The sequence below is a fragment of the Pseudophryne corroboree genome, chromosome 6 (genome assembly GCF_028390025.1).
Source record: "Pseudophryne corroboree isolate aPseCor3 chromosome 6, aPseCor3.hap2, whole genome shotgun sequence".
In the NCBI taxonomy this organism is placed as follows: domain Eukaryota; kingdom Metazoa; phylum Chordata; class Amphibia; order Anura; family Myobatrachidae; genus Pseudophryne; species Pseudophryne corroboree.
Window position 1 is genome coordinate 677,498,952 of NC_086449.1, and position 26,922 is coordinate 677,525,873.

The 26,922-nt window shown below is 45.9% G+C and overlaps 1 protein-coding gene across 14 annotated transcripts in view; it reads right to left on the bottom strand.

The window, feature by feature from the left end:
* Positions 1-26,922, bottom strand: part of JADE2 (jade family PHD finger 2) — a 1,261,323-nt gene that overhangs the window by 743,442 nt on the left and 490,959 nt on the right. For 10 of the 14 annotated variants that reach the window (XM_063928274.1, XM_063928276.1, XM_063928273.1 and 7 more), the window contains one exon: positions 10,331-10,488. The exons of the other annotated variants lie outside the window; for them this stretch is intronic. In XM_063928274.1, the coding sequence (XP_063784344.1) occupies positions 10,331-10,488 (158 nt within the window). The remainder of the gene's footprint in view (positions 1-10,330; positions 10,489-26,922) is intronic. 14 annotated transcript variants of the gene reach the window in all.

Below are 26,922 nucleotides of genomic sequence, written 5' to 3' on the forward strand. Positions count from 1 at the left end.
CCCAAGAAGGTCCAACCGACTGAGTAAAATGGGCTTTGATGGAAGCAGGAGCTGGAAGACTAGCCTGTACATACGCATGTGCAATCATCATTCTAATCCATCTGGCTAGGGTCTGCTTATTCGCAGGCCAGCCACGTTTGTGAAAACCAAAAAGTACGAAAAGAGAATCAGACTTCCTAACGGAGGCTGTCCTCAACATAGATGCGGAGAGCCCATACCACATCCAAAGACCGCTCTTTGGAGGACAATTCAGTAGAGATAAAGGCTGGAACCAAAATCTCTTGGTTAAGGTGGAAAGAAGACACCACCTTAGGAAGATAACCAGGGCGCGGCCGAAGAACCGCCCGGTCACGGTGAAAAATCAGAAAAGGTGACCAACAGGATAAGGCACCCAAGTCTGAAACCCGTCTAGCAGAGGCAATAGCCAGCAGAAACAAGACCTTAAAAGCTCTTTTCAGGGCTGCAGGAGCAGCCCTGCCTATTGGTGTCCTGCACTGCAGGCACCAACTTACAAACTAAGCACCTGTGCAAGGAGGCGGGGTTATAGAGGAGGCGGCGCTGAGCATCTTCGGAACAGTCAAAGCTTTTAGCCTGTTGGTGCCTCGGATTAAGATCCTACTCTACACCTCGATGTTATCCCTGTGGAACCCAGTGTACCCCGCTGCAGAAAATAGGATTTTAATTACCTACCGGTAAATCATTTTCTCGTAGTCCGTAGGATACTGGGCGCCCGCCCAGTGCTACGTTTCTGCACTGTTACTTGGTTAAGTTTAGTTTTGGTTCAGCCATTGCTGTTTCTATTCAAGTTGAGTTAGCTTGGCTTTCCTCTTGTTGTGTGTGCTGGTTCGAATCTCACCACTGTTCAGTTAAATCCTTCTCTAGAAGTATGTCCGTCTCCTCGGGCACAGTTTCTAGACTGAGTCTGGAAGGAGGGCCATAGAAGGAAGAGCCAGCCCACACTATTAATTTCTTCAAGTGCCCATGGCTCATAGTGGTCCCGTCTATACCCCACGGTACTAATGTGGACCCCAGTATCCCCTACGGACTACGAGAAAAGGATTTACCGGTAGGTAATTAAAATCCTATTTTTTCCTCCATTGTGTTACGGTTTCCTCAAGTTTGCATCCTAGCTCACTAATAGTGTACAAGATACTTAGGATTAGAGGTTTGGCCCGGCTAAGCAAAGTCCATACTGTGCTAAACAGGGCTATCTGGATAGGTGTATGTGGACACATCTGTAACGGTTTCCTTCTTTATCTCTAGAAAGCACCACTGGCCCCAGAAGAAAAGGCTTGATTATTGATTTTAGCTGCATCTGTGTGATACATTAGGCTTCCCATAACAGTATACAACTGAAAACTCTGGGGGTGAGGTATGAAACCTTTCCCTTAACAGTATACTTGCCATTGCCACTCAATACTCAGGGGTAGATGTATGAAATATTGGAGAAACAGAAAGTGGATACAGATAAAGTACCAATCAACCAGCCTCTGTCATTTTTCAAACAAAGAGTTTAAAATCACAGTAAGAAGCTGATAGGTTGGTACTTTATGTCTCTCCACATTATCTTTCTCCAAAATTTGAAAGCACCCTTCCCCCAAAAAAAAAAAAATGTCTGAGGAGGTAGTAATCAAGACTAGGGTCTTTGTTCTCTACCTTCAACTGGAATGTGTTAAACAACATATCGTGTCCACGCAAACTGACTACCAATCCTGGCCATCTTATTGTGACGATGGAGCTCCCAAGACTTGGAGAAATAACTTAAATAGGAGCACTGGAATAGCTTAGTATCAGCCACAATAAGCTGGGCAATAACTAGAAGAAAGAGATGTCCAACATCTAAGATAATTCTGAACTGCAGACAATAGCCTGTCCTTCACTCTTTTCAGAACATACTGAAGGGGTAAGATTTAATGAATGTCGGTTTTGAAACCGTCGCAGGACCCGTAGCAAATTGACAGAGGGTACTAAGATCAAGATACAGCGATTACTAACAGTCAGTCCAGTCTGAGCTTCCAAAAAGAAGCCTCAGTCAATCCTCATAAACTTCAAAAACCTTATCCCACAGCAAGCCAGTCATAGTTTAAAAGGTATCTGATAACCAGTCCAGGCTGCTAGCGAGAAAAGAAGAAAAAAAAATTCATGAGGGACCCGACAAGCCCCCCTCCCCCACGGTTTCACTTACCAGCACTAAGCTGAACAATCCAAGACTAGTAACACTGTAACTGAGGTGGATAACAGGTAGAAGAAACACAATAATAAGAGAAAGTGGAAGAGATTGACTTACATAGTAAGAAAGGAGGAAGAGCCAGAAGAGAAATACTGAAAATCAATGATAATGAGCTGGCAGAATACTATAGTAAGGAGCTGTCCAGCAGCTAAGATAACTAGTCAGTAGAGCTGCAGATGTTGGTGACAGAAACAACAGCTTTATGGTTGAATCCTTACAGCGGGATAGAAAAAGAAGAGGGTGATGACTAGTGGGCAACTCATTTTACGGGAGATGAGGGAAGCCTTACAAGCAGCTTTTTTTATTACATATGTCAAACAGAAAATAATTACTTACGTATTCAACCCTTTTGCTCAAGTATATCTAATTAAATATTGGTTGAATCAATTTAAGGTAGATTACTATATCTGTGCAATGACATTTATGTGAGAGGTCACAGAGGCATTTTGTAACAGTCTTCCCTGACACCGATATCAGTAACTGTCCGTGGAACAGTGGCCTGGGCACTTCACAAATCTGCATTTTCCGAAGCTGTATAGGGATTTTTTTTTTTACAAAAGATGTGTGTGTGTGTGTGTGTGTGTGTGTGTGTGTGTGTGTGTGCGCGTGTGGTGGGGGAGGGGGGCGGGATACTTTATAAGTACTGTACAAATAGAGGCACAGTGTCTATGTTTACTGACCAATTACAGAAAACATATATTTGTTTTGTTGCTAAACAAGATTTTAATAATGCCCTTACACTAAAAACATTGAGGTAACAATATGTGTAATGCATTAAGCATAGCATACACGTACAATCTCTATGTTTGAAGGGGTATGGCTGTCTATGCCGGACTGGAGAAGGTCGACAGTGCATAGGTTGACCCCAAATGGTCGAAAGGCACAAGGTCAACACAGGAAAAAGGTTGACATGAACAAAAGGTCAACATTAATTTTTCTATATATTTTTATGGCGTTTACTCCGTAAAGTGGTACCAATTAGTGCACCACTTCGCTACCCATGCTTCGGGCAGGTTACAATTCCCAATCGTAGTCCAGGTGGATAGTAAAGAATGAAAAAGTTAAAAAAAGGAAAAAATTGTTATAAACTCACGTTGGCCTTTTTCTGTGTTGACTTTTTGACTATGCTGACCCATTGCCTGTCGACCATTAGTGGTCAATCTAAGGACTGTAGACCTTAGTCACGTTGACCTAGCATCCAGATACCGTTTCAAGTAGGGAGGCCAATCCCGGGACGTTTTTTCAATCCCGGGATTCGGGATTGAAAAACTGTCAATCCCGGGATCCCAGTATTGCAGTATGGATCAGTGAAGGTTGTAGGGAGCAGCGCTGGAGGGAGGGTGTAGGTAGCGGTGCGGGAGGTAGGGAGGGTGTAGGTAGCGGTGCGGGAGTCGGGAGGAAGGGTGTAGGTCGCAGCAGGGAGGGTTGGTAGTGGCGCGGGAGGGACGGAGGCTGTAGGGAGCACTGACTGCACGGAGGGAGGGTGTGTGTAGGTCGCGGCGCGAGAGGGTGGAAGGCTGTAGGTAGCACTGACTGCACGGAAGGAGGGAGGGAGGGAGGGAGGGAGGAAGGGAGGGTGTAGGTCGCGGGAGGGAGGAAGGCTGTAGGGAGCACTGACTGCACAGAGGAAGGGAGGGTGGGTGTAAGTAATATTACTTACTATTAGGCGGGCGGCAACCATGGACACAATGAACGCGGCGGCATTTCAAATGAAGCGCCGGCTGCCAGCCAACCAGAGCTGGCGGACCGGCAGCCAATCAGGGAAGCGGGCGCAGCAGCTTCCGATTGGCTGCCGGTCCACCAGGTCTGATTGGCTGGCGGCCGGCGCTACATTTGAAGTGCCACCGCGTTCAGCATGTCCATGGCTGCCGCCCGCCTAATATTGGTAAGTAGTATCACTTACCCCCACCCTCCCGCACATGCGCAATGTAATCCCGTGAATCGCGGGATTGGAGGCTCCAATCCCGGGATTCAAATCCCGGCATTTTTGGGCCCAAATCCCGGGATCCCGCCAATCCCGATCCCTGGATTGGCCTCACTAGTTTCAAGACTACTAACAAAAACGTTAAAGACTGAGCAGTAATTACACAACCATAGTGACTGCATAGCTGGTTGCTACTTTCTGTGAAATGCATTCTCTTACTAAAGATTGAAGTAAACTAATTTCTCACAAATAGTATATGACTTTGTACCGCTATTTGTATGATCGTTAAATAACCACTGACTTGTTGCCCTAAAACATGTACAACTACTACTCATTATAAATGTATTTTTATGTACTGTAATAGTTCTGTTTATATTCATTAGTAAACGAGCAGAGATCTCTTTGTTTCTGTATTGCAGTGTAAGTGGTATTGTTACCATTGTTGCTGGGAGATATTAACGGACAACCAGTTAATCACATGATCATTTTACCATGATGACTCTTCAGACTGTGGGGGAATTTCCGAAAGAATTATCTAGACAGAAGCTTATTGTTGTCTCAAACTGTAAGCATCTCAATATATACATAAAACTTAACATGGAACTTAAATATAGCATTCAAATCACAAGTCCTCAGATTTAATGGTATATACTGTAAACTGACATCAATAACATTGCCTTTCATTTTACATACTGTTTACAATTTTATGCAAAGTTGAACATACAGATGGAGCCGCACTGGAGCAGGCGTGCGCTCCCGGCGTGATTAAGCAATCTGTCCGCCTAGCCCCGCCGGGAGTGCACAGAGACGCTCTCCCATTCTAGTGAATGGGGCGCGTCTCCGACACGGGGGCAACCCGGGCGGAGGTGCTCTCCCTTTCTAATGAATGGGGCCCGTCTCCGTCACGGGCGCGCGCACACCCACGGACTGAGACGCTCTTGGCGTTAGGCACGCCAAGGCACAGATGGAGCCACGACTAGTGTGGCTACATCTGTACAGTGCATCTGGAAAGTATTCACAGCGCTTAATTTTTCCACATTTTGTTATGTCACAGCCTTATTCCGAAATGGAATAAATTCATTTTTTCCCCTCAAAATTCTCCAAACAATACCCCATAATGACAATGTGAAAAAAGTTTTTTGAGAATTTTGCAAATTTACTATAAATAAAAATCTAAGAAATCACATATACATAAGTATTCACAGCCTTTGCTCAATACTTTGTTGATACACTTTTGGCAGAAATTACGGCCTCAAGTCTTTTTGAATATGACGCCACAAGCTTTGCACACCTACAGTATCTTTGGGCAGTTTCGCCCATTCCTCTTTGCAGCACCTCTCAAACTCCATTAGGTTGGGTGGGAAGCGCCGATGCACAGCCATTTTCATTCTCTCCAGAGATGTTCAACTGGATTCCAATCTGGGCTCTGGCTGGGCCACTCAAGGACATTCACAGAGTTGTCCTGAAGCCACTCCCTTCATATGTTGGCTGTGTGCTTAGAGTCGTTGTCCTGCTGAAACATGAACCTTCGCCCCAGTCTGAGGTCAAGAGCGCCCTGGAGCAGGTTTTCATCCAGGATGTCTCTGTACATTGCTGAATTCATCTTTCCCTCTATCCTGACTAGTCTCCCAGTTCCTGCCACTGATAAACATCCCCACAGCATGATGCAGCCACCACCATGCTTCACTGTAGGGATGGTATTGGCCTGGTGATGAGCAGTGCCTGGTTCCGCCAAACATGAGGTCTGGCATTAACGCCAAAGAGTTCAATCTTTGTCTCATCAGACCAGAAAATTTTGTTTCTCATGGTCTGAGAGTCCTTCAGTTGCATTTTGGTAAACTCCAGGCGGGCTGCCATGTGTTTTTTCTAAGGAGTGGCTTCCGTCTGGCCCTCCCTACCCTACAGGCCTGTTTGGTGCATTGCTGAAGAGATGGTTGTCCTTCTGGAAGGTTCTCCTCTCTCCACAGAGGAATGCTGTAGCTCTGTCAGAGTGACCATCGGGTTCTTGGTCACCTCCCTGACTAGTCCTTCTCCCCCAATCGCTCAGTTTAGAAGCTCTAGGAAAAGTCCTGGTGGTTCGGGACTTCTTCCATTTACAGATGATGGAGGCCACTGTGCTCATTGGGACCTTCAACGCAGCAGACAGTTTTCTGCTCCCTTCCCCAGATTTGTCCCTCAAGACAATCCTGTCTCGGAGGTCTACAGACAATTCCTTTGACTTCATGCTTGGTTTGTGCTCAGACATGCACTGTCAAGTGTGGGACCTTATATAGACAGGTGTGTGCCTTTCCAAATCATGTCCAATCAATTGAATTTACCACAGGTGGACTCCAATTAATCTGTAGGAACATCTCAAGTATGATCAGTGGAAACAGGATGCACCTGAGCTTAATTTTTAGTTTCATGACAAAGGCTGTGAATACTTATGTACATGTGATTTCTTATTTTTTTTATTTTTTAATAAATTTGAAAAAATCACAAATAAAAAACTTTTTTCATCTCGTCATTATGGGGTATTGGGAGTAAAATTTTGAGGGAAAAAATGAATTTATTCCACTTTGGAATAAGGCTGTAACATAACAAAATGTGGAAAAAGTGAAGCGCTGTGAATACTTTCCGGATGCACTGTATATTTAAAGATAGATTTTACATGGATTTTTGTGAAGATTCCTGCCTAGTGTCTGGGCCTTATTCATGTCACGGCCGCTGCATCATGTACACAGAGGCAGTGCGGAAAAATGCAAATGCCACAGGAGGCCTCTTGTGTAAACAGACACCCATTGCCGGTATCTATGATCCGCTGACTGCATCAGAAGACACAGCATTGGCTCAACATAGCGACCGCAATATTAGACCTCTGAGCTTTGTCACCACCCCCAAATGCCTGCAGCCTGGCAATCAGGCTGCGGCAAAAAGGCACAACCACGACACAAGTGCACTGCGGCTTTGGTGCATGTGCAGCCCTGTCAATAGTGACGGAATTGGGACTGCATCTGGGGCTGAATCAGGACCTCTCTACTGTATAGAGTTAAGGGTAATTTTTAGATTAGAGGGGGAAAAAACGATGCTTGCGGGATTCAAACTGAACAGCAGAATCACCACTTTTCTTCCATCACCCCACTTCTGACTGGCTACTCTTAGCCATTTGATGATATGAACCTATATTTATATTTCAGCTTTATGGCTGCCAAGATTGTTTCAAATGCTGATTCACGCACTAGGGTTTCATTAATACAGAATTTTCTGCAATTGGTCAGGGTGAAATAGATATAGTACTGATTGTGTCTACATCCCTGTATACCACTCTATATAGAGATTGACCTTAATTTTTTTCAAGTTTGCCTCATGGTTAAAGTTTAAATCTGGAATTTGTCTATTGGATACAAATCGATTTTAATGTTCTAATAAAAGTTAAATTTTATTCCCCTTACAATTATTCCATGGTATTTACCAAACAAATAAGAGTGCACCCACACAAGAGTCTTCTTTTCTGTACTTTGTGTCCGGTAAATTTTAGATTGTAAGCTCATTTGGGCTTTTTTGTTTATTAATTTGTTTGTGTCGTGATCTTCTAACTCACTGTGCAATATTTCAGCGCTCTATGAATATAAGATAATAAGGATAATAGGGTGATCAAATAACAGCCATGGTCGACTAGATACCAAGGATAAGAGCAAATCTTTCGGGAAATTGCTTACACCAGTTTCACAAACTTTCTTGAATCACTGCACTCTAAAGTATCAAAAGTTTTTTCATGGCACTCCTAGGTCAAAGGTTTCTTGTTGAGAAACTCAACAAAAATTATTGAATTACGTAAAGTATGTTTACTCATCGTGCTTAAGCTGGGTACACACTACTATATATGTCACCCGATCCCATGTAGCAGAGGATCATATCGGGTACATCATTCAGTGTGTTCCCATGAAGTGTGTGCTCCCACAGGTCGCTAGCAAAACCCCCCTTCGGCACTGTGTAAGCACTTGCCGCATGCCGTGTCCTGTTGGCGGAGATGTCGGGCTGGGTACACATCGTTAAGTGTGTACCCAGCTTTAGGTTCAGTTATGTAGTGGTGGACAGTGTTGCACATATTTTAAGATTTTAAGATTGTCAGCCACCACCACTCATTTGTCAGATGGACCATAAATAATTTGATGTGATCCTGGTCCACCTGGACCGTGGTAACCCTGCAAGCGCACCCAGACTGGGAACCACTGGCTTACACTATTCTTTAGTACCCCAATATATATATATATATATATATATATAAATAAATAAAACTAACATTCAACAAGCAAGTAAAATTACAGCAATTAAGCCCATTGCACATCGTGTACAAGTAAAATTCCCAGTTATGCTATAAAACCACCAATGAAGGCGCCAGCACAGCAGGCTGTATAAACAGTGAAGTATAGTTTTAGAAGTAATAAACTGCATAATTCATTAGCAACAGTTTTGAAATACATACATCCCAACATTGCCGTCCATGGAACCGGGATACTATGTGTGCCTGATAAAGGGATGAAGCCTCATGGGAAGGGGGCATAGTCTTGTGGCACCCCATGGGCCCAGTAATCTCGGAGATGCTGGGCTGCCTCCAGGCTCTCCCTACAGTATGAACACATGCCATTGTGCACGGCATCTCTTAACCCGCTGCTCTGCTCTTCTATGCAGAACAGCAGTGACGGCGCCCCCAACAAACTTTTCCACCTGCGGGATGCTGCGAACTGCGGGTGGGAAAGTCCTGCTAAAAACGGGACAGCTGGGAGGTATGAAATATAAACTGTCCAGGTTCTACTTTGGGGGAGATTATTCTTGGTGGCTGCTGCTACTACAAGCTTACAGTTATTAAGCGTTTATCCAGCAATGACTACAAATTAGCCTTTGATCGGAAAAAAGCATGTTCATGGTGTGTTTTGTTGGGTTACGGTCAAGTCGACACTCATTAGGTCGACCACTAAAGCTTGACAATGCCACTAGGTCGACATGCATTAGGTCGACATGGCCGTTTGGTCGACATGTACTAGGTCGACATATGAAAAGGTCGACATTAGTATTTCCCCAGTTTTTATTTTTTTATTTTTGGGATTTTTTCATAATTAACGATCCAAGTGGACTATGATTGGAACGGTAATCTGTGCCGAGCGAAGCGAGGCACCTTGCCCGAAGTTCGCTCGCCATGCGAGGGGACACAGTGCACTAATTTGAGTTCCCCGTCACTTTACAGAGAAAACAAAACCAAAACCAGTCAAAAACCTCATGTCGACCTTTCGACCTAATGCTCATGTCGACCTATTGTCCCTGTCGACCTTCCATGGTCGACCTAATGACTGTCGACCTAAATTGTGTCTATCCAACTACACATAACCGTTTTGTTGGAGATAGTGTCTTCTGTTATAGACACTAAAGGTCCATACACAATAAACGACATTGCTCTATGAACAACGTCATCTAGTGTTTCCCCTGCTAAGCCGGGCGGTCGGCATCCACCCGTACACACTGAGCGATATGACCATCCAGATTGAACTTGCATGCACTGCTGACAGCGACGATCGTTGTCGACCCGCGGGGCCACGCATCGTTCATCACTGGCGGCATACACACTGGCCGACAAAATGAGCTATGTCGCTCAGGAATGGGGAAATTGAGCGATGTTGCTCATTTTATCGGCAAGTGTGTATCGGCCTTAAGAGTATGGTTTTCAAAAAAATCTTTATTATAAAATCAAACAAAAATTAAGCTTTTGATTTCTATTTACACCTTGAACTCCACCATACTGTTTCCTGAATGCTTGTTCTAGTGTCTGGTGACAGGAGAAAGGACGCCTCTCTATGGTCCTACTAATACTTGTGACCCATGAAACCTTTCTGAGATGCCTCCAAGCTTATATGTAATACCTCTGATATATCTCTACAACTGTTAGAGTGAGGCAACAAATAAAAATCTTAAGCAAAAAAAATACAGCTTATTTTTTTAATTTAAGAAACAGAACAAAAAAAGATATTATATAAGCTTTTCACAATATTTAGTAATTGCCAATATAATGTTCAGGCTCACAACATCAATGTAAAACCTGACAAGCATTTCATAACAGGCCGTAGATCATTTCTGCTAATCAGTTATTTGGTGCCTCTCACCAATCTATGAATTCTTATTATTTTAAAGAGACTTTCACCCACCTGACCTCTGACTGAGGTATTGCTTCTAAGCCTGCTGGCACTTGTACTCCTTTCTCCCATTCCTGCCTCCAAGGATCAGCCAGTATGTAAAAGTCATCTGGACCAAACTGGTGAGAATCTGGGATTTTCATAGCAGTTATTAAATCAGTGCGAAACACCTACAAGAAAATACAAAAGTGGCTTTAAAGACTATGCTAGACTGTGAAAGCCACTGATGCAACAAGTGCAACAGAGCAGTGAGAAATAAATACATTAATACAACTTGCAGAGAGGGTATCACTAGAACAGGCATGTCCAACTCAAAATCACACCTGGGCCGAATAATCAAGGTTTAAGTCTTGTGTGGGCCACAAGAAAAAGAAAAAAAGTAGTATTTACAATTTTGAAAGGTTTACTAGAAAAAATAACAATAAAGTATAATCAAAGAGATGTCAAGTATCGGGAAGAAAATAGTAAATTAATACCTACTGGTAATTCTTTTTCTCGTAGTCCGTAGGGGATACTGGAATGGATTAGTACCCTGGGGTATAGATCGGGTCCATTGGAGCCTGGCACTTTAAGAAATTGTCAGTGTTTGCTGGCTCCTCCTCTCTATGCCCCTCTACCAGACTCAGTCTAGGAAAACTGTACCCGAGGTGACAGACATACTTTGAGAAAAGGAAAACATATAACAACAGCAGTGAGGTAACGAGCCAACACACAACAACAGGAAAGGATAGCCGAGCTAACCAGAACAAAGGAAGCCGGGCTAACCAGAACAAAGGAAGCCAAGCTAACCAAACCAAAAGAATAGCAACGCTAACTCAAACAGTAATAGGGACTGCAACAGCAGACCCAACCAAGAACTTACAACCAGGTAAGCAGGAAACACGAAGCACTGAGGCGGGCGCCCAATATCCCCTACGGACTACAAGAAAATAGGATTTTAATACCTGCCCGTAAATCCTTTTCTCTTAGCCCGTAGAGGATGCTGGGGACTCCAAAAGGACCATGGGGTATAGACGGGATCCGCAGGAGAATTGGGCACTTTAAGACTTTGAATGGGTGTGAACTGGCTTCTCCCTTTATGCCCCTCCTCCAGACTCCAGTTACAGACTGTGCCCAGGGAGACGGACATTTCGTGGAAAGAATTTATTGTTTAAACACGGTGAGCGTCATACCAGCTCACACCTCAAACATGCCGCAGAACGTGGCATTCAGTAGAACACCAGCAGACGGCATGAAAAATATACAGCAATATGCTGACCGAAAATGTAAAACAACCTGTGTGTAAACACAACCAACAATAGCATACCGCATGCCATGGCATGAATAACATCAGCAACAGACTGAAAAGAAACACAACATGAGTGTAACCATAACCAATAACTGCAGATACAGTACGCCATGGGACGGGCACCCAGCATCCTCTACGGACTAAGAGAAAAGGATTTACCGGTAGGTATTAAAATCCTATTTTCTCATACGTCCTAGAGGATGCTGGGGACTCCAAAATGACCATGGGATTTATACCAAAGCTCTAGAACGGGCGGGAGAGTGCGGATGACTCTGCAGCACTGATTGCCCAAACAAGAGGTCCTCATCAGCCAGGGTATCAAACTTGAAGAATATTTGCAAAATTGTTTGAACCCGACTAAGCAGCTGCTCTGCAAGGCTATTAAACCGAGACCCCTCGGGCAGCCGCCCAGGATGAGCCCACTTTCCTGGTAGAATGGGCCTTCACCAATTTCGGTAACGGCAATCCAGCCATAAAACGAGCAAGCTTAATCGCATTACAGATCCAGCGTGCAATAGTCTGCTTGGAAGCAGGAACCCCAATCTTGTTGGGAGCATAAAGGATAAACAGATCCTCCGTTTTCCTGATCTGAGCCAATCTGGCAACACAAAATTTCAAAATTCAGACCACATCGAGATACTTCGATGTCGCCCAGGCGTTAGTAGCCACCGGCACCCCAAGAGGTTAGTTTAAGTGAAACCAATGAACCCACTTTTGGCAGAAACTGCTGCTGAGTTCTCAACTTCGCTCTATCTTCATAGAAGATTAAACAGGGCTCTTGTGAGACCAAGCCGCCAACTCAGACACCCGCCGTGCGGATGCCAAGGTCAACCGCATGACCACTTTCCTAGTGAGGAATTTCAACTCATCCATACTGAAAAGTTCAACCAAAGAAATTGCAAGAACTGCAACACCACGTAAAGATCCCATGGCACCACAGAGGCACAAAGGGAGGATGGATGTGAAAGACTCCTTTTATGAAAGTTTGAAACTCTGGAAAGGAGGCCAATTGTTTTTGGAAGAAAACCGATAAGGCTGAAATCTGAACCTTAATCGAGCCCAACCTAAGATCGCATCCACACGATCTTGTAAGAAAATAATGGAGAAAACGATCCAACTGGAATTCTTCCGTAGGAACCTTCTTGGATTCACACCAAGACACAACATTTTCTCCAAATATGGTGGTAATGTTTTGACGTTACTTCTTTTCTGACTGAAAAAGAGTAGGGATGACTTCACTGGGAATACCCTTTCGGGCTGGGATCCGACGTTCAATCTCCAAGTCGTCAATGGAAACCGCGGAAAATCTTGGAACACACACGGCCCCTGCTATAACAGATCCTCTCGCAGAGGAAGAGGTCAGGGATCTCCTATGAGTAATTGCTGAAGATCCGGATACCAGCCCTCCTTGACCAGTCTGGAACAAAGAGGATCACCTGAACCTTTGTTCTTCTTATAATCTTTAACATCTTTGCAAAGAGTGGAAGTGGAGGGAACGCATAGATCGACCGAAACACCCACGGTGTCACTAGGGCATCCACCGCTTACGCTTGAGGAACCCTCAACCTGGAACAATATCTCTTGTCGATGCGAGACGCCATCTTGTCTATTTGCGGAATTCTCCAAAGACTTGTCACTTCTGTGAAAACCGCTTCATGAAGACTCAACCCTCCTGAACGGAGTGCGTGTCTGCCGAGGAAGTCTGCTTACCAGTTGTCCACTCTTGGAACGAACATCGCTGATAGAGCGCATAAATGTTTTCGTCGACCAGCGGAAAATCTTTCTGGATTCTGCCATTTCTTCTCCGGTTTTTGGGGACAATTCCAAGTTGATCGCAGCAGGAATTTTGTTAGCAGTTGGGCAAAACCATGTGCACTGCAGGGGAGGCAGATTTAACATGTGCAGAGAGAGTTAGATTTGGGTGTGGTGTGTTCAATCTGCAATCTAATTTGCAGTGTAAAAATAAAGCAGCCAGTATTTACCCTGCACAGAAACAAAATAACCCACCCAAATCTAACTCTTTCTGCACATGTTATATCTGCCTCCCCTGCAGTGCACATGGTTTTGCCCAACTGCTAACAAAATTCCTGCTGCGATCAACTTGGAATTACCCCCTTTGTCTGTAGAAAACTGTTATAAACGGCCCTTAACTCTAGACCGTTAATGAGGCGACAAGTATCCTAACATGACACTTGTCCTCGCTGAGAATTGTGCTGCTACCACAGGAGCGAGATACTGGTCTTGAAACCATGATTATCCCAGGTGGGAACCTGACCACTTGTCCAACAGGTCCCACTAAACAGTCAGGCCTGCAACCTGCCCCCTGAATGGCCTCGTAGGCCCCAACCATCTTTTTCAGCAACTGAATGTATTGACGGATTGACACCGTTGCAGGTCTGCCAGACTCTGAATTCTCATAGCTCCCCCCCCCCTTTTTTTTTTTTTTAGAAGCAAATAAACTCTCCTCAGTACTGCCTCTAATAATATTACCCAAGCCGATCACCGCGTCATTGGGACCAACAGGGATTCTGGCAAGTCCTGTTGTTAAAGAACTGTCAAGGAGAAAACAACGTTTTGCACCATTTGGCTTCTTGATCTCTCCGTAATTCGGAGAGAGATCCAGTACAGAATAATTATGACTCCTTACTATCTAAGGAAACCCATCATACCGCCATCACCCTGGTGAAATGGTAAATACAATCCTGAATCGCAAACCTCAGGTAAGCTTAATGCGGAAGAAACCGTAATTAGACCTCCTTACTCTTCTCTCAGAGTGGAGAACCCTGCCATGAGAGATTCCCTCATGGAGTTTAAGTAGGAATATTGGGATTTGCCTGACCGAGCCATCCGGCCTCGGGAGCACGAAAAAGCTTGAATAACAGCTTCTTCTCTTTTTTTTTATTTTTATGACCGGAACAGCAGGACAATTACCTGATCCTGACACAACTCTTGTATTATGTCACATACTACCAACCTGTCGTGAGGAGGATCAGTAAGGTCGATTTGAAAAAATCGGTGAGGGGAACGCCTGGAACTCCCGTATGTCCCCCTAGGGACTCTATCCTTAACTCACTGGTCCATGTCCTTTCCAGGATTGACTGAAGCGTTTTAGAGGTGGTCCCACCGGTGTGGGCCCCCGCAAGTAGACCCAACGTCCTGCAGTGGACGCGGCAGAAAACAACGGATGATTTCTGCTCCTGTGAACCTGAAAAGGCAGCTGACCTCTTACCTTTTTTTACCTTCCTTTGCCTGCAAATAAACGGGAATCCTTATCTATTCGGTCGAAATGACTGCATCCTACAACAATGCGTCACCAACCGTTGTGAGGGAACATAGGGCAAGAAGGTAGACTTTAAGGGGTACATCCCAGTATCTGACAGGGAAAACACAGAAAACGTTTACCAGCTCATTTACCACACGCTCATTATATACAGTGCTTTATTTTTTTTACATATATTGCACTAAACAACTGTGCCCCTCCCCCCCCCCCCCCCCATTTTACACTGTGAGCTGTTCATCAGTGTTTTGGCAGGGCCAGCGTCTCTGTGAGGAGAAAACTGGATAGAGCAGAGAGGGCTAAGCAACGCCCCCTTATCGGCGTGCTTCAGTCCCGCTACTTTTTCAAATTTTTATACTGGCGGGGGTATGTATACAGTGCCTATGCACTGTATACCTCTTTGCCAGGCTAATATATGAGGTATATTGCAGCCCAGGGCGCCCCCCCCTGCGTCCTGCACCCTTGTAGTGCCTCTCGTGTGTGGGAGCAAAGGCGCGCATCGGTCGCGCTGCGTGGTACCTCAGAAAAACTGAAGTCTTCTGCCGTCACTGAAGTCTTCTGTTCTTCTTTTACTCACCCGGCTTCTTTCTTCTGGCTCTGTGAGGGAGGTGACGGCGTGGCTCCGGGAACGAGCAGCTAGGCGAACCAAGTGATCAGACCCTTTGGAGCTAATGGTGTCCAGTAGCCTAAGAAGCAGAGCCCTTGAACTCACAGAAGTAGGTCTGCTTCTCTCCCCTCAGTTCCATGATGCAGGGAGCCTGTTGCCAGCAGTGCTCCCAGAAAATAATAAACCTAACAAAGTATTTTCCGAGAAACTCAGTAGAGCTCCTCAGTGTGTGACCAGTCTCTCTGGGCACAGAATCTAACTGGAGTCTGGAGGAGGGGCATAGAGGGAGGAGCCAGTTCACACCCATTCAAAGTCTTCAAGTGCCCATATCTCCTGTGGATCCCGTCTATACCTCATGGTCCTTTTGGAGTCCCCAGCATCCTCTAGGAAGTATGAGAAAAGGAATTACCAGTAGGTATTAAATTCCTATTTTCTCTAATGTCATAAGGGAAACTGGGATGGATTAGTACCATGGGGAAGTCCCAAAGCTCCCAGAACGGGTGGGAGAGTGCTGGAACCCCTGCAAAAACTGCCTGACCAAACTGAAGGTCTTCACCGGCCAAGGTATCGAACTTATAGAACTTTACGAACCCGACCAAGTAGCTGCTCGGCACAACTGTAAGGCCGAGACACCATGGGCAACCACCCGGGAAGAACCCACCATCCTAGTGGAGTGGGCCTGAATAGAACCCGGCAGTGGCAATGCCGCACAAGAGTAGGCCTGCTGAATGGTCAATCTGAGCCATCGAGCAATATACTGTTTAGAAGCAGGACATCCAAATTTGATAGCGTCATAAAGGATAAAAAGTGAGTCAGACTTCCTGTGACGAGCTGTCCTCAATCCTCAAAGCCCGAACCACGTACAAGGACTTTGGAGCAACCGATGTGTCAGACAGTACCGGAACCACTATCATTTGATTAATGTGAAAAGCCAATACTACTTTCAGCAAAAACTGTGGGCGAGTCCTGAGCTCCACCCAATCCTCGTGAAAAATCAAATAAGGGCTCTTACTGGATAAGGCTCCCAATTCTGACACGCACCTCGCAGAGGCCAAAGCCAGTAACTTGACAGTCTTCTAAGTAAGATATTTCAATTCCATTGGAGAAAAGTCAAGACCACATTGAGAACACACGGAGCCGTGGGAGGAACAAAGGGTGGTTGAATGCGAAGGACACCCCTTCAGGAATGTCTGCACTTACAGAATTACAGCCAATTGCTTCTGGAAGAATATGGAGAGGGACGAAATCTGAACCTTTAGAGAGCCCAACCTTAGGCCCATATCGACGCCTGCTTGCAGGAAGAGCAGAAAACGGACAAGTTGAAAATTCACCGTAGAATATTTTCTACCCTCACACCACGAAACATATTTCTTCCAGATTCAGTGGTAATGCTTAGACGTGACCACCTTCCCCTTCCGTCTTGGACCATAGTCGTGATAACCCTCGAGGGAAGCCCTTTCCTAGCTAGAATCTCCCTTTCAACCTCCAAGCCGTCAAACGAAGCCACAGTATGTCTGGACAGACGAATGGGCCTTGTTGAAGAGATCCTTGAGAAGTGGTAGAGGCCAGGGCTCCTCTAGAGACATGGGGGCTAATTCAGACCTGATTGCTGATGTGCGTTTTCGCACACCGGGCAATCAGGTCTGAATTGCACATGCACAGGAATGATTGACAGGCAGAGGCGTTCGCTGGGCGGGAGGGGGCAGGCTGGCGGCTTTGGGCCACTGTTTTGGGGGAGCGGTCTGGGAAATGCAGGCATGCCCGGACTGTGTAGGGGGGCAGGCCGCAGCGGCTGCGTGACATCACCCGCAGCCGATGCGAGCGGGAAAGCGACCACTGGTAGGGAGCTACTCTTCAGGTACAAAAGCATTTGTACCTGTGGGGGGGGGGGGAAGGGGGCAGGGCAAGACATTCGGGGCGGACTAGCCCTGTGCTGGGCATCCTCCCCACATGTCTGTGAAAGTGATCGTAGGGCACATCTACGATCAAGTTTCAATTACCCCCATGGTCAGGAGGTCCGCATACCAGGCCGTCGAGGCCAATCCGGGCAATTAGAATTGCCAGAACGTTTTCGCTTTTGAGTCTCTGGGAATGAGCGGTATTGGAGGAAACAGGTATATGAACTGTTAAGTCCACGGTGACGTCAGATCGTGCACCGCTGCAGCCTGCGTAACAGTAACGATGCAGCTTCTTGTTGATACGAGGAGCCATCAGGTCTATCTGTGGACAGCCACCCCGGTGAACTAGTTGCTGAAACACCTGAGGGTGAAGGCCCCATTACCCCGGATGGAGGTCGTGCCTGCTGAGGAAGTCCGCTTCCCAGTTGTCCACACCTTAGATGAATATGGCTGAGACGGCCCTTGCGTTGGCTTCCGCCCAGAGGAGTATCCATGACACCTCTCACATTGCGGCCCTTCTTCTTGTTCCTCCCTGATGGTTTATGTACACCACAGCAATGGCGTTGTCCGACTGTACTTGTATTGCCTGATTTTGTAGAAGCTAGGAGGCCTGCAGAAGAGCATTGTAAAGTGAACTGAATTCCAGAACATTTATCGGGAGCGAAGATTCCTGACTCGACCACTTTCTCTGGAACTGAGCTCCTTGGGTCACTGCTACCCAGCCCCCCCCCCCCCCGGGGGGGGGGGGGGGAGCAGAGTCCAAGACTGGGTACTGAAACTCAGACTCTTCACAAGGTGAGAGACTTATAGCCACCATAACAGGGAGATCCGTGCTCTTGGCGACAGAGCTATATTCTGGTGCATGTGCAGCTGAGACCCTGACTACTTGTCTAGCAGATCCAGCTGGAACAGACGGGCATGGAACCTGTCGTACTGGATTGCTTCGTAGGAGGCCACCAACTTTACCAGTTGGCGAATGCAAATGTGAACAGAAACCCTGCGGGGTCTGAGCACCGAGTGGACCATAGCCTGGATTGTCAATGCCCTGTTCAAGGTGGAGGAAAACCTTCTAAGACACCATATCCAGTATCATTCCCAGGAACTGAATCCTTTTTGATGGTTCCAGGTGAGATTTCTGGAAATTTAGGATCCAACCATGATCCGTAAGAAGGCGAGTAACCAAGTTGATGCTGTTCAGCAGACTCTCCCTGGACACCGCCTTTATCAGGAGATCGTCCAAGTAGGGAACTATGGGCCTAATTCAGGCCTGATCGTAGCCGTGCAAAATTTTGGTTGGAATGAAAATCTGGTAATGGTTGAGAGCAAATTACAATCTATCATTTGTTCCCAAACACTGGAAAATTAACCAATTTGTATGAACAGGTTTGTTCAACACAAATTTAACCAACATGGATGAACGACTGTTTTTGACAGTTTTGCAGTGTTTGGGAACAAATGATAGATTGTGATTTGCTCTCATCCATTACCAGATTTTCATTACAACCAGCTAGCAGATTATCTGCCAGATAATTGTATAGTGTGTACCTAGCTTAAGGCCTGAAACTGGATCTGATAAGCCTGATGAGGGGGCCATATCGGGATGTGTAGATAGGCATCTTGATATCCAGGTATACTAGGAATTCCCCTTCTTCCAGACCAGAGACCACCGCCCTTAGAGATTCCATCTTGAACATGGACACCCGAAGATACGGGTTCAGAGATTTGAGGATCAAGATCGGCCGCACAGAACCGTCCGGTTTCGGTACCACAAACAGACTTGAATAATATCCCCTGTGGTGTAACAGAGGTGGTACTGGAACAATAACCTTTGTCTGTAGTAGTTTTTGAATGGCGTCCTGCAAGGTAACTCTTGCTACAGGTGAAGCTGGTAAGCTTGAAGAATCTGAGAGGAGGGGGTGCTTTAAATTCCAACTGGTAACCCTGGGATATGAGGTCCCTCACCTATGGGTCCCAGCAGTATTTCGCCCATACATGGGCGAAGTGTTGAAGCTGGGACCCCGGTGTTAGTACTCACTGCACCGCGTCTTTTAGGCATAGGGGTGGCAGCATGCTGCTGGCGCATGCGCACTCCCGGGGGCATGTGAAACATCACCTCAGGAGCTAATATCCTGTCAGTGGAGATACGAACCATTAACCTTATAGGCGGTTGGTTGGTTCAGAACCCCCCCCCCGCCCCCCTAAGTCCCACGATACAGGCAGACTGGTGCCAGCCAGTGCTGCCTTAAAAAAAAAATAAACTAAAATAAATTTCTGAGCAAAACTCTCTGGAGCTCCAGAGAATGCACCCGGCTCCTTGGGCACATTTTTCTAAACCGAGTCTGGTGGAGGGGCATAGAGGGGAGGAGCCAGCACACACTGAACACTTCTTAAAGTGCCAGGCTCTAATGGAACCAATCTATACCCCATGGTACTAATCCATCCCAGTATCCCCTAGGACGTAAGCAGGGGTGTCAGAACTTTTTTGGTTGGGGGGGGGGCAAGATAAAATCGCAGTTTGGCGTCCCTAGCTCCTGGCTACCTTAGACAGGTCTCTTGCACCTGTATGGAATTCTATGGAGCATCTGGGAGTGGCCCCTTGTAACATTACACCTGGTAGAGCCCCTTATACACATTTAGCCAGGTAGAGCTCATTATACACATTACGCCTGGTAGAGCCGCTTGTACAAATTAAACCTGGTAGAGCCCCTATACATATTATGCCAGGTAGAGCTCATTATACATATTACGCCAGATATAGCCCATTATACACATTACGACTGGTAGAGCCCATTATACACATTATGCCTGGTAGAGCCCTTTACACACATTATGCCAAGCAGAGCCCTTTATACACATTACGCCTGGTAGAGCTGCTTGTACACATTACGCCTGGTAGAGCCCATACACACATTACGCCAGGTAGAGCCCATTATAAATATTACGCCAGATATAGCCCATTATACACATTACGCCTGGTAGAGCCCATTATACACATTATGCCTGGTAGAGCCCGTAACACATGATACACATTGCGCCTGGTCGAGCCCATTACACATGTTACACATTACGCCTGGTAGAGCCCAATACACATGTAAACATTGCGCCTGGTAGAGCCCAATACACATGTAAACATTGCGCCTGGTAGAGCCCAATACACATGTTACACATTGCGCCTGGTAGAGCCCAATACACATGTTACACATTGCGCCTGGTAGAGCCCAATACACATGTTACACATTGCGCCTGGTAGAGCCCATTACACGTTACACATTGCGCCTGGTAGAGCCCATTACACGTTACACATTGCGCCTGGTAGAGCCCATTACACGTTACACATTGCGCCTGGTAGGGCCCATTACACATGTTACACATTACGCTTGGTAGAGCCCATTACACATGTTACACATTACGCCTGGTAGAGCCCAATACACGTTACACATTACGCCTGGTAGAGCAAAATACACATGTTACACATTACGCCTGGTAGAGTCCATCATATAGTGATCACTGTTACCCAAAGTCTCCCCAACTTTAGTGTTTGATATAATGTCCACATTATTAGTAATTACTAGATCCAGGGTAGTTTTACCACTAGTTGGGTCCTCGACTAATTGACACAAGTAGTGATCCCTAAACATATTTAAGAACCTACTGCCCCTCGCTTTAGCACATGAATCATTACTCCAGTTTATATCTGGGTAATTAAAATCCCCAAAACAAGGATATCCCCCAATCCCGCAGCCGTTTTGACTTGCTGCAATAGTTGATCTTCTCGCGCATGTGCAAAACGGTGAATGCTGACCGATCATAGCTAAACTCCGATAGGACAATAGTAACTCAATCCAGAAGTGGCGGGCCACATTCCATTGTTTTTAAAAAGTAAGCTTGGGCCGCAAAAGTATGGGTTGCAGGCCGTGAGTTTGATATGTCTGCACTAGATTATACAGTCTCTCCCTCACCTCACTTTCTAGTCAGTACCTACTTTGTCCAGCTGTGCATCCTTTTATCTTGCCTCCTAAGTTATTTGCAACACTTGCTATAGAAGCAGGGATTTTCAGGCAATACACGCAGTAGTAAGCATTTTTGAGTGAACAGGGGTGCGAAGTGTCCGGGCGAATGGTGCAAGTCTGACTGCCATTGCCAGTGTTTAAAAGTCACGGCAATGGCAACTCTCCCCCTTTGCCGGCAATTGAAATATTACTTGAATAAAAATTGCAGCTTTAAATCCTGCAACAAAACTGCCGATTTGAAAATCCACCTTTTACTAAATAAACTTTCTAAAGTGCAAGTATAAAACCTATATCCATTCTTCCACTGAGCTAAAAAAATGTTATGGTGCAGACATGAATCACAGATCTTGGACAACTTCTCAATACCTTCAGATAGGGGGTGCATGTGCTCATTTACTTAGCTGGCAGAGAATGGCCCTTCTTGATTTGCTCCAGTGGCAATTTTGGGAGGTATGCTGTATGGTTGGTGGTCATTGATTTTAACATCACGCCTGCATGCTCAGCTTCCACTGACACCAACTCAGCATATTCCAAGTCTCTCATGCCTGCATTTATCCAAGTGTTTTTATCCTCACAGAATCGCATGCCAAGTTTAAAGGGGGCCAAAAGTTTTGTCAAGGGTCTGCTTACGAGATGCCAAAAATGTAATATTCAAGAATGTTATCATGAACCCATAGAATATTCATAGAATGTGTACGAATAAAAATTGCAATGGTTTCTATCTGATCTTTATTTTATTTTGAAACTTGAGTGTAAAGTATTGTAAAACGAAAAATAGGGTTAATTTAATCAGACAAACCGATATTATCAGGGGCAAATTGGGATGGAAAACCAGCCCAGGAAATTTCTGAAAACAGCCATAATGTAAGCAGGGTCTATTGAGGGGTGAAGTCTGGGGGGGGGGGGGGGGGCGGGATACTCCCTCCTGCTAGGTCCTGACATGGCCTTACTTATGTCTTTTGCTGCAGTTGGGTCTGCAACTTCATGCTAATTCTCCTACAAAGCCCTTCCTTGGTGTACTACGTCCAAATGTGCAAGGACTGAGATGCCTTCTGTGCCTACAGACGCTGCAGTACATCTTGGTGCGTCTTTAGTTGTCACCATCAGTTGTGCCATCATATTTCTGAGTTTGGCCTTCAATGTGATCAATTCAGAGTCTCTGCACCGAGCCACTTTCAGCAACATACCCTAAAGCTACCATACTGTGCTGCATGTGTGCCTGATTAGCCAGCACCCTGTACCTACACAAGAATGCCCAACACATTTCTAACGCGTGTGTGTGTGTGTGTGTGTGTGTGTGTGTGTGTGTGTGTGTGTGTGTGTGTGTGTGTTACTCTGTACGAAAGTCATCAAGATTTATCTTCGGTGCTTCTCAGACGGAAAACACCACCTACTGCTTCCAACATCGCCATTGCTCAGTCTCAGATCAGGCCCATAATGCTGTATAGTTACTATGCCATAGCGATGCTTACTGTCTGAAATTACTCCCCTTGTCCCACATCACCCCTGGTCAGACTCAAAATCAGGCCTGTACTGCTGTATACTATGCCATAGTGGTGCTTGCTATATAACACCACTCTACTGTGTCCAACATTGTCCCTGGTCAGACTCCGATCAGGCCTGTACTGCTGTATACTATGCCATAGTGGTGCTTGCTATTTAACACCACTGTACTGTGTCCAACATTGTCCCTGGTCAGACTCAGAATCAGGCCTACAATGCTGTATACTATGCCATAGTGGTGCTTGCTATATAACACCACTCTACTGTGCCCAACATTGTCCCTGGTCAGACTCAGAATCAGGCCTACAATGCTGTATACTATGCCATAGTGGTGCTTGCTATATAACACCACTCTACTGTGCCCAACATTGTCCCTGGTCAGACTCAGAATCAGGCCTGTACTGCTGTATACTATGCCATAGTGGTGCTTGCTATATAACACCACTCTACTGTGCCCAACATTGTCCCTGGTCAGACTCAGAATCAGGCCTACAATGCTGTATACTATGCCATAATGGTGCTTGCTATATACATATACTGCCAAAGGGTCATACATACAGTATTTACATAATGTCTCTCTGCTGAACTCACACAATATAAAAATGTTTATGTGTGCAAGAAGTAGAAAATAGCAATTACCAAAAATAAAAATGAAACACTCTGCCAAATAATAATAATAATAATAATAATAATAATAATAAATTCTGTATACTTGTATAGATAACATGACGGTGCATTATGTCCCAACGACCGCACACTTCAAATACTTCCACCTGTCACATTAGCATCTGTAACCAAATCCGACTGTAAACAATGCCATCACTCAGAAAGAACAGACGAGCAGCACATCACCACCTCACTAACAGCAGCACATCGCTACCTCACTGACGGCACCCCACACTTGCCTCACTGACAGCAGCATATCCCTGCCTCACTGATATCAGCACATTGCCACCTCACTGACAGCAGCACATCCCTGCCTCACTTACAGCAGCACATCCATGCCTCACTGATATCAGCACATTGCCACCTCACTGACAGCAGCACATCCCTGCCTCACTGACAGCAGCACATCCATGCCTCACATATATCAGCACATTGCCACCTCACTGACAGCAGCACATCCATGCCTCACTGATATCAGCACATTGCCACCTCACTGACAGCAGCACATCCCTGCCTCACTGACAGCAGCACATCCATGCCTCACATATATCAGCACATTGCCACCTCACTGACAGCAGCACATCCATGCCTCACTGATATCAGCACATTGCCACCTCACTGACAGCAGCACATCCCTGCCTCACTGACAGCAGCACATCCATGCCTCATTTATATCAGCACATTGCCACCTCACTGACAGCAGCACATCCCTGCCTCACTTACAGCAGCACATCCATGCCTCACATATATCAGCACATTGCCACCTCACTGACAGCAGCACATCCATGCCTCACTTATATCAGCACATTGCCACCTCACTGACAGCAGCACATCCCTGCCTCACTTACAGCAGCACATCACTGCCTCATTGACAGCAGCACATCACTGCCTCATTGACAGCAGAACATCACTGCCAGCAGCACATCACTGCCTCACTGACAGCAGCACATCACTGCCTCACTGCCAGGCCCGCCTCACTGCCAGCAGCACATCACTGCCTCAATGACAGCAGCACATCACAGTCTCACTGACAGCCCTGCCTCACTGATATCAGCACATTGCCACCTCACTGACAGCAGCATATCCCTGCCTCACTGGCAGCAGCACCTCACCGCCTCAGTGACATGGGCACATCGCTGCCTCACTGATGGCAGCACCTCGCCACCTCACTGACCGCAGCACATCCCTGCCACACACACAATGCGCTAGTCTGGAACCCCAAATTATAAACATGGCCCCACAGAAAGAGACCAATACAGATGCAGAGGTACGGCAATCTGGACTATACAAATGATGCTAAACATATTTTACATGCTTTTTTTTATGATCCTGATGACAGTAAATGTACAAAAGATGACCTTCCATTCTGCATTTAGCATCATTTCTATAGTCCAGAGTGTCACACCTCTGTACGCAAATATATATAGATTGAAAGGTAATAAAAAAAGGTACTTGAAATAAAAACGCCTCATAACGGGACACAGCAAATTCCGAAACGACAGCAAGGAGACATGGAAGATGATTAGGGCGTATGCTGCCTGGCACAATAGAATAGCAGGCCCTTTGAATCAAACCACCTCACTCTCATGCCAATCATTTGGATTTTCTTTTTACAGTTTGATTTAACACTTTATTTGAATTTTGTGCTGAATGCAGACATTTCTTTGTGACAATTCAGAGTGCAAAATGAATCAGATTTTTGGCACCAAAAGGGTAATAAAAAAACAAAAACAAAAAAAATATAACATGAGTTAAGGTCCATACATACTTAACGATAAAATGAGCGACGTCGCTCATTTTCCCCCTCCTTGAGCGACGTCGCTCATTTTATCGTCAAGTGTGCATGTCGCCAGCGACGACCGATGTGCGGCCCCGCGGGTCGGCAACGATCGTCACTGTCGGTAGGGCATGCATGAAGGATGTGGACTGTCGTCCACGACCTTCGTGCAGGGCTGGCGGGGGCGTGACGTCACTGATCGATATGAGCGGTCATTTTGCTCAGTGCGTACAGGCGGCCGCCGACCGGCCGGCCCGGGAGGGGGAAACATTAGACGATGTCGCTCACAGAGCGACATCGTCTAATGTGTATGCATCGTCTAATGTGTATGGGCCTTTACAGTAAGAGGTTGACTTTCTTAACAAGTGATCCTCTTGTTAACTATCTTTATCGCTCATCTGTGGCTTCTGTGACTGCAAACCGTGACCAGCACTATCTGCACAAAGCTCAACAGCTGATTGTGCACCAGGATGAGTCACAGTGACTTTCTGACAAGGCCCTCTGAGCTCCATAAAAGTCTGCAGCTCTGCTGGCGGTATGGGTCGTTGGGTCGACTCAACTTAGGTTGACAGTCATCATGTTGACCACTGAATGTCGACATGGGTATTATGTTGACATGCACTAGGTCGGCAGGTGAAAAGGTCGACATGCGTTATTGGACTGTTTTTGGTGGAGTTTTCTTCGTAAAGTGACTGGGAACCCCAATTAGTACACCGTGTCCCCTCGCATGGCTCGCGCTTCGGGCAAGGTTACCGTTTCAATCACCGTCCACGTGGATCGTCCACGTGGATCCAAGACTTTTTGACCTGTCGACCATGTCAACCTTCAGTGGTCGACTTAAGCTGTGTCGACCTAACAACTGTATCCCCCTGCTGATAGCCCATGACTACTCATTTTTCCTAGCTCACGTGTTAAGTAACTAAACTATAATCCTTATTCTCACCAAAGCTACACAGATCTTTACAAAGGAAGCAATTAAATCAATGGCACTGCATACTTTATTATTCCGATTAATACTACTACAGCTGGTGGATTTCATTTGTTTCCAAACAAATGCTATTTGGGTGAAAATGAAGAATTCAGATGTTTGCACACACAGCTGTAAAGAATGATTCTGTGCGCAGATAGGTCTGTTACTGAGGCCAGCAGTGCATATGAAGAGGTGAAAAAAGCAGTGGCATAACGACTGACAAGGAGACAGCAGCTTGAGAAGTTAATATTATCACGCCAGCACCTCAAGTTATAGGGGGTCATTCAGATCTGATCGTAGATGTGCTAAATTTAGCACATCTACCATAATTTTCTCAGAAATGTGGGGGGACGCCCAGCACAGGGCTAGTCCGCCCCGCATGTTACGCCTTACCCCACAGCGGTAATGCTTTTGCATCTGGTGAGTATATCCCTGCCAGCGCAGCTCCTGCAGCGTTTTAATGCCATTGGCACAGCAACGGCCCCTTCTGCTAGAATTTGGTTGCAATTGGCACACCTCCACTCTTCCTCTTAGAAGGTTTGATACATATCCCCTCAAGTATCCTAATAACTAAGTGGAGAGTTCACACAGCTAATTTCTGCAACAAA